The 14,512-nt window shown below is 43.5% G+C and overlaps 1 protein-coding gene across 1 annotated transcript in view; it reads left to right on the top strand.

Moving 5' to 3' along the window:
* TRPC6 (transient receptor potential cation channel subfamily C member 6) overlaps positions 1 to 14,512 on the top strand; it is a 70,025-nt gene that overhangs the window by 42,762 nt on the left and 12,751 nt on the right. Inside the window, exons 2-5 of the mRNA XM_081860218.1 lie at positions 3,510 to 4,284; positions 5,329 to 5,508; positions 6,693 to 6,857; positions 12,382 to 12,595. Of these exons, the coding sequence (XP_081716344.1) occupies positions 3,510 to 4,284; positions 5,329 to 5,508; positions 6,693 to 6,857; positions 12,382 to 12,595 (1,334 nt within the window). The remainder of the gene's footprint in view (positions 1 to 3,509; positions 4,285 to 5,328; positions 5,509 to 6,692; positions 6,858 to 12,381; positions 12,596 to 14,512) is intronic.

The raw sequence follows: 14,512 nt of genomic DNA, 5'->3' as shown, positions 1-14,512 counted from the left end.
CTGGGTTATTGGGAAGGAGGACGTTTTATGATTTCATGCATCTAATTTTAGTTCCCATTTTATAAACTGTGCTGCTTTGAAGTCTAAGTCTATATCCAAAGATAGCAGGGCTAAGGCAGAATTTGGAGAAAGGGCTTGACCTGTAACTGCAGATTATAATGGAGAATACATGATTCTTCAAAAGTTTTTAACGTTCCCACCAAACATGAATAAATGAACCAATGAATCCAAGAACTGTTTTTTTAAAACAACAACAACAACATTTTTTATTCGTTTATAAATAAATACAATAACCATTAAGCACTTATCCAGCAGTACAGCCAATGGTCTTGGATTGAATTCTCTGCTAGTGGGTTTTGTAAGGCGCCGCTCTGGAATCTGCTACCTGCCACTTGTTGGTAAACGTTTTAACTGTGTGTTTTCATCTGATGCGGACAGGTCTTGCTCAGTTTGAAAACTGGTTGATGGCTGAGGTCAACTATGCCTCTGCAACTAGAAAAGTCCTAAGCCTAAAAAAGAAAAACAGAATAATAATATGAAGTGTTTAATAGGTATTATCAGCTGGGCATGGAACTAAGATTTGGAACAGTTTCCTGTGAGTGCCCAGTGGGGGTGGTTCATAGCACAGACAAAAGTCTCAGAAACCTTTCACTGGTGACCTGGCTTGGTTATTGTCGTAGGCTGGACCCAACCAATTGATGCTTTTGAATTATGGTGCTGGAGGAGACTCTTGAGAGTCCCATGGACTGCAAGAAGATCAAACCTCTCCATTCTTAAGGAAATCAGCCCTGAGTGCACACTGGAAGGACAGATCGTGAAGCTGAGGCTCCAATACTTTGGCCACCTCATGAGAAGAGAAGACTCCCTGGAAAAGACCCTGATGTTGGGAAAGATGGAGGGCACAAGGAGAAGGGGATGACAGAGGACAAGATGGTTGGATAGTGTTCTCGAAGCTACGAACATGAGTTTGACCAAACTGCGGGAGGCAGTGGAAGACAGAAGTGCCTGGTGTGTTCTGGTCCATGGGATCACGAAGAGTCGGAACACGACTAAACAACAACAACAACAACAAAGACCCAACCTCTAGCTGTGGTTCTGCTTCTTTCCCATTTCATGAACTGTCTTGCTTTTATTAGCCTTACATACTACTCTGGGGAGCTTTTTTTGGGCTGAGAAGAAGGATGAAAAAAGCTTCACATAAACAAATCTCAGCATTATCTCAACATTTGACCCAACACAGGCGAGTCATTGAGGGTAAAGTGAAACAGGATAATTTAGATGTTGCATGGATTCCAGTTATATCAATAAATGTCATGGTTCTACTGGACCACCAGCGTACCAAACAGCACTCCAGTAATGAGGATAACAACAATACTGTAGAACTCTTTTTATGTTTATCGACAAGTTATTTCATTCAGCAGACATGTTGCTCTTTTCATACATTTTGTTGTGGTGGTGGTTTTATATGCACATTTGTTTTTTGGAATCTTCTAATGTACTTCTACCAAAAACAACAACAACAACAAAATTCTCTTTAAAAAACAAAAGCCAATTTCAGTTATTGTTTCAGATGATCAAGTTGCTATGAGTTTTGCCAAATGCAATGCAAAGGATACATTTGATTTGCTTGCAATTTGTGATGACTTATGCAAAGGAGAGAGAAGGGGAGCAAGTGAAGCTATATGGATTTGGTCTTAATTCAGATTGGGGATGAGGATGGAAGAGCAGGTGTGAGTCGAGATTAACTACTGTTATGCTGCTGGGATAAAGGTAAGGCCAGTGGAAACGTTTCTGACAGACTATAGCTTATCGTGGTGCAAGTAACTTTTCAAATGCCATCGGCCCTGCTCTTCCACATTGGAATTTCCTTCCTTAAACGTTTCTGAGGATCTGGAAGTGAAAGCGCCGTTGGTGCTGAGTGAGGTTCTTTGAGAATAAACAGAGAACAAGCAGAGAGTGAGAAGACAGCTGATTTTCTTACAAATTTCCTGTTTTCTCTGAGCTGGATGAAATCATGAGGTGGGTGGGGTGACATTGGCCCATGTCTACTCACAAAGCAGGGTGTACCCATTTCTTCTATCATTTGGAGAGCAGGTTGTTTAAATTATAGTTCCCAAAATGCATATGATTAACCCACACTGCATTAGTGAGATGTCGAAGCTTCTTCATGAGGTTAACTGGAGCAACAAACATGTTGGAGCTGTTGTAATGCAGTGGTATATAGGGAATCACTTGTTGCACAGTTATATTTTGTGCATTGGCGCCCAAACACAGTGATGAGCAACCCGACAAAACAATACGGGTGTTATGTAATGATCAATCTGCTGGTTGCTGGGACCTATCCTCTGCAACCAGGACAGCTCTGTAACATTGGCACTTAAGTTGGGGAGGTTAGCGTAGAGATGGTGCCTTCTTGCACAAGGGGGAAGCAGGGAAGGAGAAGGGCCCATAGCTTAGAGGTAGAGCATCTGCTTTGCATGCAGAAGGTCCCAGTTTCAATCCCTGGCATCTCCAGGTAGGACTGGGAGGTTCTGTCCGGAACCCTATCACTACACTGCCAATCACAGCTAGATAGACCCCAATGGTCTGATTGACTATAACGGGGCTTTCTGTGAGTTCCTATGAATGTGCCATGCCACTTAGCTGTCCATTGTACCCATTTTTGCTATTTTATTATAGTTGTTAGCCATACTGAGTGCTGCTTTCACCTGTTCTTTCCACAGTTTGTTTTTAATGTTAAGTTAATTTGGTTCTGTCGGTCTATAACTGGAGGTAAGGCTCAAAGCAGGGGTGGGGAAGCCACAGATGGCAAGCCTGCTCATTTGGCTTTTGAAGCCATTTTCATAACCTCCACCATTCCTCTGATGAAAATCAGGGCACGTGTTTTGGAGCCACGCTCTTGTTGGAGCCAGCTGACACACATGAAAGCACAGCACCACTCTTAAGTGCCAGCTGCAAGTGTTGGCTTAACTTCTTCCCCGAGCACAGTGTTAGTGGAGGGGGAAAATGGGACATTCTGATATCAAATCAGAAGCCAGGACGGCTTCTGCAATTCCAGGATTGTCCTGGGAAAATCAGGACACTTGAAGGCTATGCATTTTGTCCAAGCTGCACCCACCTACCCCACACCTGATGCCAGGTAAAGCTGGGGCTTGGATGAAAGGGTCTTTGCAGAAACCACTGACCAGCTTATTAGTAGTGCCTGTAAAGCCCCTTGCACACAGATTCTGAAGCACTGACAGTCAGCTGATAATTGGTGCTTGGGAAGCATTGTGCAAAGGGGCTTTGCAAGTGCTTTGCTGATTTCAACCTGCACAGGCAAAAATAGGTCACTTGGCATCACTTGGGTTGTCCCCATCTGTCTATCAAATTCAGCCCATGGATGTGAGTGGAGATAAGGATTCCTCAGCCTTGGCTCAAAGAACCTTCCCTTACACAGGTCTAAGAAATGCGTTAAAAAGAAAGCAAAGCGAAGCTGAAGACTTAATTATTTCTCTCTTTCCCTACAGTAGAGGCGCTGAGAACAGACATGCCCTCCGACAGCAGACTATTGTCCGAGAGAAAGGCAGGAGGCTTGCCAATCGTGGACCGGCATATATGTTTAATGACCACTCAACCAGCCTTTCTCTTGAAGAGGAGCGTTTTTTGGAAGCGGCAGAATATGGCAACATTCCTGTGGTCCGCAAGATGCTGGAGGAATGTACCTCGCTCAATGTGAACTGCGTGGACTACATGGGGCAGAATGCTCTGCAGCTCGCCGTTGCGAACGAACACCTGGAAATCACTGAGCTCTTGCTTAATAAGGAGAACCTGTCACGGGTTGGGGACGCCCTGCTCCTGGCCATTAGCAAAGGTTATGTCCGGATAGTAGAAGCCATCTTGGGTCACCCTGCGTTCGCCGAAGGCAAGAGGCTGGCCACAAGCCCCAGCCAATCGGAGGTGCAGCACGATGACTTTTATGCCTACGACGAGGACGGCACCCGCTTCTCTCATGACGTGACCCCCATCATCCTAGCTGCTCACTGCCATGAGTACGAAATCGTGCACACCTTGCTGAGGAAAGGCGCTCGCATCGAGAGGCCTCACGACTACTTCTGCAAATGCAGCAAATGCAACGAGAAGCAAAAGCACGATTCCTTCAGCCATTCCAGGTCCAGGATCAATGCCTACAAAGGTTTGGCCAGCCCTGCTTACCTTTCCTTGTCTAGCGAGGACCCCGTAATGATTGCCTTAGAACTAAGCAATGAGCTGGCTGTGCTTGCTAACATTGAAAAAGAATTCAAGGTAAGTTGTTTTGGGTTTTTTTTCTCCTGGGATTAGGAGTTAGTTTTATAACAGGAGGCCACTGCTGGATCAAGCCAAAGAGCCATCTACTTTAGCCTCCTGTTTCCATTGGTTAATGTAAAAACATAAGAAGATTCTGAGGGTTCTGGGCAATGCCCCATCTGGTCAACCACCGTGGGGAACCTGCAAGTAGGACCCAAACACAGGAACACTCTTCCCTTCTGCCAGGATTTTTTTTTTGAGGGGGTATGTGGCTGCTGCCATCTCTGCCGCCACTCCCACCCTGCCAGAGGCATTCTGGTGCCACCCGCCAAAGCTGGTCTACTACAAAGTGCTTATTTTTTCCTCCTTTCAATGACACATGGGCCACTCTAGCCATGTGACTTTGTGGTAGAGAAGGACTTTCCGCTATAGCCGTATCCTCCAAATGTCTCTAGGAAGTCCACAAATATGGATGGAAGTTTTGTCTCCCCAGTGTCTGGCATTCTGAGGTATACTGCCCCCCAGAGCATGTGGGGGGTTTAATTTAGTTATGAAAATGTGGAGCTGTCATTGTTTGGCCACAGGCTAAGAAGCCAAGCACAGCTAAGGATGTTATTGATTACTCAGCCTACAGTGGAAAAAATATATATTGTTATGCCAGTTTAAGGGGAATCTAATGAACCACCTTTAGATCACTTTCACATTGCCAAAGATGAGGACAAAAGAGGGTGCCAGTTTGCACAAAACATGTGCATGCTAATTTGCATGTACAGGTGCAAATTTATAAGTAATTACTTTAATTTTAACCATGCATCTCACCATAGTGGGGGAGACTGCAGCCTGGTGACCTATGTGACTGCTTGGTTTGCTGCTGTGCAGGTGATCACTGCTGATTGGGAAAATGCAAGCCCCACCTCCCTCTCCTCCTCCTAAAATGGACTTGGAGCAGGCAGGACTTGTGCCAGTCACCTTTGAATAAAGCTAGATGGGTCACTAGTTAATGTTATGCTTGTTGCTTATTTTAAAAAATGGCCGATTTCTGTGGCTTCTTTTCCTTCACAGAATGATTACAAAAAATTGTCTATGCAGTGCAAAGACTTTGTGGTTGGACTTCTTGATTTATGCAGAAACACAGAAGAAGTAGAAGCTATTCTAAACGGAGATGTTGAGCTGCACCACGGGGAGCACGGACGCCCTAGCCTTAGCCGCCTAAAACTTGCCATAAAGTATGAAGTCAAAAAGGTAAGCTCTGGTTTAAGCAGCTGATTGGGTCAGAGATGTTTCCATTAATTTCCTTCCCATTTATCTTCCTATCCAAGTACCAAGTATCCAAATAACACACATTTGTCCTTGTCCCAATGAATCAGCATGTGAAGATAAACCTTCCTGAACTTTCTGGATAATTTGGAAGTGCTTTTGACATTCAATTTAGCATTTATATATCCTGCAGTACATAAGTGGAAACCTACAGGACATACAGCCCACATGCAGTACATGTTTCAGGGCTATAGCTAAGTGGTAGAGCACATGTTTTACACCCAGCAAATCCCAGGTTCAATCCCTGATATCTCCAGGTAGGACTGGGAAAGATCCCTTTCTGAAACTTTGGAGAGCCACTTCCAGTCTGACAGAGCAGTGTTGTGACTTGGTGCAAGGCGGCTTAAAGGCAAATATCAATAATTGGAACTAGTCCTAGATTCTAACAGACTGCCACTGAAGTCCTTTCAAAATTGGCATGTTCTGCATAAACCTGGGCCACCAATCAAAATTATAATATAGCCCAATTGCATTACAGTCCCTTCCCCCCCCAAAAAAACCCAATTTCAATGAAATGGAAGCCTTCGAAGGTGTGGAGAGGTCCATGTGAGTATCAACTACATGGGTGGGGGACACCCAACTTTGGAGAAAGTTGCTCTATAGCTTCCACGAGGTGCCTGCTGTGCAGATTTTATTTAAATGTAGCTAAAGTGCACCTCACGTTTTCAGAGGCACAAGGCCTCTCCTACAAAATGCTGTGATCCAATAAAAGGGGATGGATGCTACCACTGTGCCGAGTTTGAAAAATTTCCCAGAGGCATCTTTCAAGCCATGTCTGAACACAATTTACACCATCTGCTTGACCCAACCTGGCAGTTTTTATTTGTAGTAAGAATCTTCTGGGGAAACCTGGAGGGAAAAAACATTTTAAAGGATGAAATTGCAGAAAACGTAAAACCCAGTGTGTTGTCTTGACAAGGAAACTTCCTGCCTTATATAGGCATGTATATTGCACACAGAAGCTTCTTTCACCCACACCGCTGCTCTTCCCTTTGTGATAATCACATGAAGATTACCTGCATTGTTTCTGTTTTAATACCTTCGCTAGTGGCTAATTATGAAATGAGTGGTGGTAATGTTCTCTTGTACTCCTTTCCTTTGTCGTTTAGTTTGTAGCACATCCAAACTGCCAGCAGCAGCTCCTCTCTATCTGGTATGAGAATCTGTCAGGTTTACGACAACAGACGATGGCGGTGAAGTTTTTAGTGGTTCTTGCTGTTGCTGTTGGGCTGCCATTCCTGTCGATGGCTTATTGGATTGCTCCATGCAGTAAGGTACTAGTTGGTGCAAGGTTGCACCAGCCTTTTAAAACAGTTTCTGTACTTCGTTTGCATGCAGATTTGAAAGTGGGCTAAAGTGAAGCATGCACAATAAATAAGAGAGGCACTTAGCAATGCTTTAGTAGCAAGTTATTTATTGTAATGGTGTGAAGGCAGGATCACACACCTTGTTCTCAATAAAAAGCAGCGAAAGCATTATGTTCAACTTAATTTGCTTTTCATTTGTGAAGGTGGCAGGAATGGGGGAGAAAACAGTGGCTGAAAGGCATCATTTATGTTCGTGCCTGTGTTCGTGCCTGTGCTGTTTGTTAGCAACACACATGCATATAATCTCTCTCTCTCTCTCTCTCTCTCTCTCTCTCTCTCTCTGTGTGTGTGTGTGTGTGTATTTTATCATTTGAAGCCTTAAGCCTTTTAAACTAGTGTACTGGTACTGAAAATGGGACAGCTTGAAGCTAACGAAAAATCTGATTGCATAATGAAATACCAACATCCAATATCAACATTACATTATGAAATATCAACAGCAATGACAGCATTAACACAAAACAAGACGCCATGCTGGTGCTGCAGTCCAGTTACATGAGCAGAGTAGCTAAATGTTTACATTGCTGTGCAATTGCCTTTAAACTGAAGACCCAGGGGAGCAGACCCAGGGCAATAAGAAGATAAAGAGATTTGTGACATGTTTTTCAATGGCCCAGTACACACGTAACACTTAGCCAAACTATGGCTGAGCACAAATGAGCAAGTGCCCACAGACTGAAAAACATGGCTACTTTGCTGCTGGCTGGAGCTAAGTCATGGGTTGGCTTAGTGTTATGTCCAAAACCAGGCTCCCTAAGACAAACCATGAGTGCCAAACCAAACCTTGTGGTTTGTCTAGAATAAAACAAGCCACTAGCCTGGGTTCAGAAGCAATGCTGAACCAAATCATGGCTTAGCGCTGTGCAGCATGGCGGCAGCAGTGCTGGGTGGAGCTAAACGGCTGTGATTTTTACTCCATGCGCTTGCTCGTTTATGTCACGGCTTGGCTAAGCATTGATTGTGGACCAGGCCATTGTGGCAGAAATGTTCCCAGGCAACTGAAACTCTGGAGAGCCACTGCTAGCCATACTGGCTTTTTTTTTTACTGCTGCTTATTGCATCCCACATCTGTCTTCTGCCCGCTCTGACCTGCTTTCCTGGCACCTTCAAGTAACGCTATTTCCCAGCCTCATCCTCACTTGTGAATGCAGGCAGGTAATCAATTTGAAAGGACACTGCCAAGGTATTTTATTTATCATTTACAAAGTGTGTTTTAATCATTGCTGTCTTTAACCATGCCCTTGGAAGCTTTAAAAAGCAGCTTGTCAGTATAAACAACAAGCTTTATTAGGGGGAATGAATAGTCATTTAGCCTCTGAAGGGACTGACAGAGTGTTTTGCAAAAGAAAAACAAAACTATTTTTAGGCTGCCGCCCTAAACAAACTTACTGGAGCATTAGTCTCAATGAATTAGACTTGCTTCTGAGTTAAAGTGCGTGTTGCTACTTATTTATTTGGTTGGAGGATGAGGGTGGAATGAAGATTTCCTAAATAATTTAGCAGACTAGTGTGCCCAGCATTTGGCTTTACCAACCTTTATTAATATTAGATTCAGCCATACTTAACTTTTCGTAAACAGTTTATTTATCTTCTTTCTAAAAGATAATCTGCTACCCTCCTATAGAACTGAGCAAACAGGGTGGTTCAAGTTTTCCATAGGCCTTACACAGAATCCTGGATCTTCCTCATCTTTTCCACATTTTTTGGTGGCTAGGGAAACAATTTCTAAACCTGCAATCCTATGCACACTTACTTGGGATTTGCTTCCATTGAATAGGTTTGGCAAGAGAAGGGAGACAGTCACAGATGCACTCAGAATACTGAGTTGACCCTCTAATCCTTGGGTGAGAAGTCTTCTTCAGGCTGAAGGCTGCATTACCTGCTAGAAAGCTGGCAGGAGCCATATTTGAATAGTGGGCAGGGCCACATTCAACCGCACACCTGACCGACACACCCTTAACATACAGGGACATACACCATCATACACAGTCAAGTATACGCACAAAACTATTTCCCATAGAAAGAGGCATAGATTTAATTTCTATTAATTCCATTTAAATTTCATCATACATTTTCCCTGTAGAATTTGCAAAAAAAGTTCATAAGCTAATAGCCATTGATATAGCCTTATTGTCCATTCTTTTTTTCTTTTTACATTTTCCAAATTTCTATACACATCTTACAGGGTTTTTTTTTGCTATATCCAGCTTTGACAAAGTAATAATAAAAAAATAAATAATTTGAATAAAAATGTGAATCCCACCCCCCAGGACTATTCCATTGTAACTATCCAACCTCCCAGAATTTCAAAACCTCTTGTGATGGTTTGACCCCTTTCCGTTTTAACAGTACAAATTCTACAAACACCTTCCATATCTCCTCAAAATAATTTCTCCTGCATACCCCATCTCACCTTAATAGCACATGTTAATTAATCATCTAATCCCATTCTAAAGCTGCCCAAGTTTCTGGTCATTGCTGTATCTTGTAGAAGTGAATGCCACAGTTTAAATATGCACTGTGTTAAGAAATATTACTTTTTGTCTGTCCTGAAGCTTCTAGCATTCAGCTTTATGAATGACCCTGGGTTCTAGTATCATGAAAAAGGGAGAAAAATATCTCTCTATCTGCTTCCATGCACAATTTTTATACATCTCTATCTTCTTCCCTTTTACTTGCTTTCTCCCCCAAACCAAAAAGCCCCTAGCCCCAAACGTTTTAACCTGTACTCACAGAGATGTTGTTGTAGCCTATTGAATAATTTTGCTGCCCTTTTATTAGCCTTTCCCAGCTCTACCATGTACTTTTTAACGTGAGGCAACCAGATCTCCGGAATTCCAAGTGTGGCCTCGCCTTAGATACATAAAACAACTTTATGTTTTGGTAGTTTTGTTTTCAATCCCTTTCCTTACAAACCTAGCGTGGAGTTTGACCTTTCCACGGCTGACACACACCGGCTCGACATTTTCGCTCGGCTATCCATCACGACCCCAAGTCTCTGCCACTTCAGACTCCATTAGCATACATTTGGAGTTAGGACCTTTTTGCTGTTTGGTGAATCACTTCACACTTGCTCACACTGATTTGCATTTGTCATTTTTAAGCCATGCCCTGACACCCTTATTACCCAAGAAGCTGTCTGCCTTCAGTTCCCCAGAGCCTGGCAGGGAGCTGTAATCTCTGAAAAGACTGGGATGTATAGCTCTTCTCAGGCAGCTCTTCCCCCTTCCTGGACATCTGCCGCATCCCAATGGGCACCAGGTCCTACTCTGGCTCCTCCCAATTACAGCCCAGGAAGTGAAGCCCTCTGACTGCCAGCCAAGTACATCTGTGCCAGCTCTGGACTTCTTGCCAGGCCAGCAATGACACCTCTGCTCCTGGGAGAGCTGCAGGCGAAGGAAGATAGTCAGGGGTCCAGGTGGGGGTCTGGTGTGTGTGGCATCATCAGGGGCAGACAGCGTTCTTGGGGGGCTGGGTGTTTTTGGTGCTGAAAGTCTACACAGGGTTCCACTCCACTTCTTTGGCTAAGGTCCTCCTGGAGTTATTGTTGGTTTCTCAGCCTTGGGTCCCCAGATGTTGTTGGACTACAACTCCCATCATCTCTGAGCTCTGGCCTTGCTAGCTAGGGATGATGGGAGTTGTAGTCCAACAACATCTGGGGCCCCAAGGTTGAGAAAGGCTGGTCTAGACTCTGTCTGAGGCAGAGGGTAAGGGAAGCAGTTTTCCCATGATTCACTCCTGTCACACACAAGTGCCACAGCCTGGCCCTCTCCTGGGTTGCTGTGTATATATAAAACATAAATTTCGATGATATGCAAAGTAACAGAGTAGCTTGCATCTAGGAAGCTAAATAACTCTTCTAGGTGATTGATAGCTTCTTTGTAAAGACAATGTCCAATTCAAAAGAACTTTACTTTCATAAACATATAACTGAGAATATATTTACAATCACATGCTTAGTCAAACAAGGGTATGTTCTCACTTGAATTGTAGATGGAAGTCTTTGACGTTTCTTACGAAAGGTTTTTACTTTCAACTCAACAGTACAGTGGTGCCCCGCAAGACGAATGCCTCGCAAGATGAAAAACCCGCTAGACGAAAGGGTTTTCCGTTTTTCGAGGCGCTTCGCAATTCAAATTTCTCTATGGGCTTGCTTTGCAAGACGAAAACGTCTTGCGAGTCTTGTGATTTTTTTTCTCCCCCCCCTTTTTCTAACCCGCTAAGCCGCTAATAGCCGCTTTGCCGCTAAGCCGCTAATAGCCACTAAGCCGCTAATAGCGCTAATCCGCTAATCCGCTAATAGGGTTGCTTCGCAAGATGAAAAAACCGCAAGATGAAGAGACTCGCGGAACGGATTTTTTTCGTCTTGCGAGGCACCACTGTATTCTCTTTGTTCCTTACATGAAGCTCCTGCACGGGTTTCTCCCTATTAATGTTTAGGGATCTTCCTCTGTTTGTTTCACTTCAGATGTATCTCAGAGACACACACTATCCACAGCAGATTCCTGAGAAGTTTCTTTCAGCAGCCATTCTCCCTCACACAGAGAGAGAAAACAGAGAGAGAAGTTAAAAACGACAGTTACTGGAATAATAGTCACAACAGAATGGAATGCCTCTCTCATGTGACTCACAGTCAGCCAATCACTTGAGAGCTACTGCCAAAGGAAATCCCCCATGTTAAAAGTACACAGCAATCTAACATAAGTAAACATTCCCTTTTCAGGAATTTAAACCATTATCCTTAACGTGAGCTGGAGAGGGATGCCCTGTAAGTGGACCACTGCCTGACCACGCTGTGGTCATAGAAACATTGTTGTTGTTGTTTAGTCGTTTAGTCGTGTCCGACTCTTCGTGACCCCATGGACCAGAGCACGCCAGGCACTCCTGTCTTCCATTGAAACATAGGAAACTGCTTTTATACAAAGTCAAAACTCTGGCTCATCTAAATCAGTATTGTCCATGCAGGTTGGCAGCAGGTCTCCATGCTTACAGACAGAAGTCTTTGCCAGCCATCCCTGAAGATGCCAGAGATTGCATTTAGGGACTCTTGTACGGGACTCATGTGCTTTACCTGTCAGTTATGCCCCTTCCCCAGCTGTGTTTCTTCAATCTGTGGTTCCCACCTTGAAGGTGGCAGCAACCATTTTGCCATAGCATCACCTGGCATTTCTATTCCTCTGTCCCCTGCACTGCTGTAATCCTGAAGTCCCTGGACAATTTGAGCAACATACAGGGTGTATGGAAGTACAGAAAACTGCAGAAGGCTAATTAGAAATAGCATTAAGGGGTAATTATTTTATGCAAAGCATTCTCTCCTGTTTCTTTGCTGTGCCTGACTGTTCTTTCTTTTCTATAGCAGCCTTCTCAAGGTAAATTTATTTTGGTGGGGGAATGATGTGATCTTTAAAATCTCTCTTTTTTATTTTTGCAGTTGGGTAGAATAATGCGCGGACCCTTTATGAAATTTGTGGCACATGCAGCCTCTTTCACCATTTTCCTTGGTTTGCTGGTCATGAATGCGGCAGACAGGTTTGATGGCACCAAACTGAAGCCCAATGAAAGCAGAACGGATGGAAAACAGCTGTTCAGGATGAAAACTTCATGCTTCTCGTGGATGGAGTTGCTGATTATCTCATGGGTAATAGGTAAAAAACATATCGCAAAGCTGTGTCTTGCAACAATAGCAGAGGACAGTGTGTCTGTTAGGACTCTTTTCTCTTATAGTGGTGAAGTACGAGACACAAAGTGAAGGGTCTTGTTGAATTCCACATTCATTCATAGGTTGTGGGTGGGAAATGCCACAGCGTTCTTCCTTCCTTTCCTCTTTGGTGCTTTTCACGAAACACATGCATTTATGTGTTAGCACACCAAACAAGGAACATTTGAGGTGCATTTTCAGAATGCTCTGATTATATCAGATGATTTACTTATTCATACAAGCAAACACATTCTGAATCAGATCTGTTAAGTCTCTGCCAATTAACCTGGTTCCAAAACCCAGCTCCTACTTTCTTGGTTATAGAGAAGACAGTTCACCCCAGAAAACACAGTTGATTGTCACATCTTAAAGCACCCAGCACCGTACAGATGACATGTTGTTATTAATTCATTTAAAATTTACATATCAGAAGCCTAGAAAAAGGGGGTGCAAGTTTCAATGTGTACACATGTTACTCTTGTTATAGCTAAAAGAAAGAAAGAGAAGGAATACACCTTCTGTTTCCTTCTTCTAAGCCTTATGCAGAAAAAAGAGGTGGCATGTTACTTTGAAAGTGCCGAAAATTCAGGGAAGTGTTCTATAGAAGTGACAGCATGTTACATCAAATGAAACCAATCATTTCTGCTGCATTATCTAAAATAAGAATTAAATCTTTTAAAGCCAATTTTTAAAAAGGAAGTTGATAGTTAGCAGGCAAGACAGTAACTTGATGCTAATGAGGGTATTCAGATATTGTCAGTGAGCACTGGAGATTACTAACATGCAACATCAGAGAAATCCAAATTGGTAGGAGATAGCATTTCTGGTTGATTAGGTGTTATGCATTAGAAGCTACTATAAAATGTAATAAAAAGTTAATGAACCGAGAACTGTGAGAGACATGAAGGAGCAAGTAGATATCTGAAATCTGTATAAATTGTGAAGGAGAAATGCACACAATCACAAACATAAGATAATAATTATAACACACATTCATTCGTTTGAAATGCCATCTAAAACTCATAGCGAGCTGAAGATCTGTGCCGCACCTTTACACTTCCAGCTGCAGGAGAAGGCGGATGCAGCTCGTCCCAAATCTTTTTCAACTTTGGTTAAGATATCTTCCTCTTGCTGCCTGCTAACAGCAGGGGGTGCTTTTAGGGTGCAGTTGCTCAAGGTGGCCCAGTCTTGAGTTAAATATTAAATTCAAAAGGGATCCCAGCTGCATGAAACATGCACTATTCTTAAGTAGTGTTGGGTGGTAGAAGAATGAGAAGCTCATTGTTCAGAGTCTGGCCTCTATGCTCAATTCTCTCTCTCTCTCTCTCTCTCTCTCTCTCTCTCTCTCTCCCCCCCCCCCCACACACACACACACTAGCTCTCAGCTCATATCAGCTTCTGCTTCTGCAGCAAAGCTCTGCTCCCAAGTCACAGCAGTCAGAAATGGCGTGGTCAGTTGCTAGGCTCTAAACATCGCTTCTTTATGAATTCACTACACCAGAAACCTTATTTGAATGATCATCCCTGGGGAGGCCCAGCTCACCTTGGCAAATCTAGCAGGGAGGGAGGTTGTGACATGCTCTGCCATTCCAGGATTGCTAGCAAACTGGCCTCTCTCACCAGTGTTTGCTATAGAAGGGGTACTGATAAAAGCTGTTGGTGTATGAAAACCCATAGCCGCCACATACATCTGCTGCGCTGGCAAATTCAAAGCTAGAGTGCCGATATCCAGCTTGCAATTTGACAACTCTCCACAAAACCAATTGCCACCCCACCATTTTTACATACAGTGGTGCCGCGCAAGACAAAAATAATCCATTCCGCGAGTCTCTTCGTCTAGTGGTTTTTTCGTCTTGTGAAGCAT

Source organism: Podarcis erhardii, assembly GCF_964252035.2.
Source record: "Podarcis erhardii genome assembly, chromosome: 4".
Lineage (NCBI taxonomy): Eukaryota > Metazoa > Chordata > Lepidosauria > Squamata > Lacertidae > Podarcis > Podarcis erhardii.
Note: the sequence above shows the minus strand (reverse complement) of the source record. Positions and strands in the feature narration are given on the sequence as shown.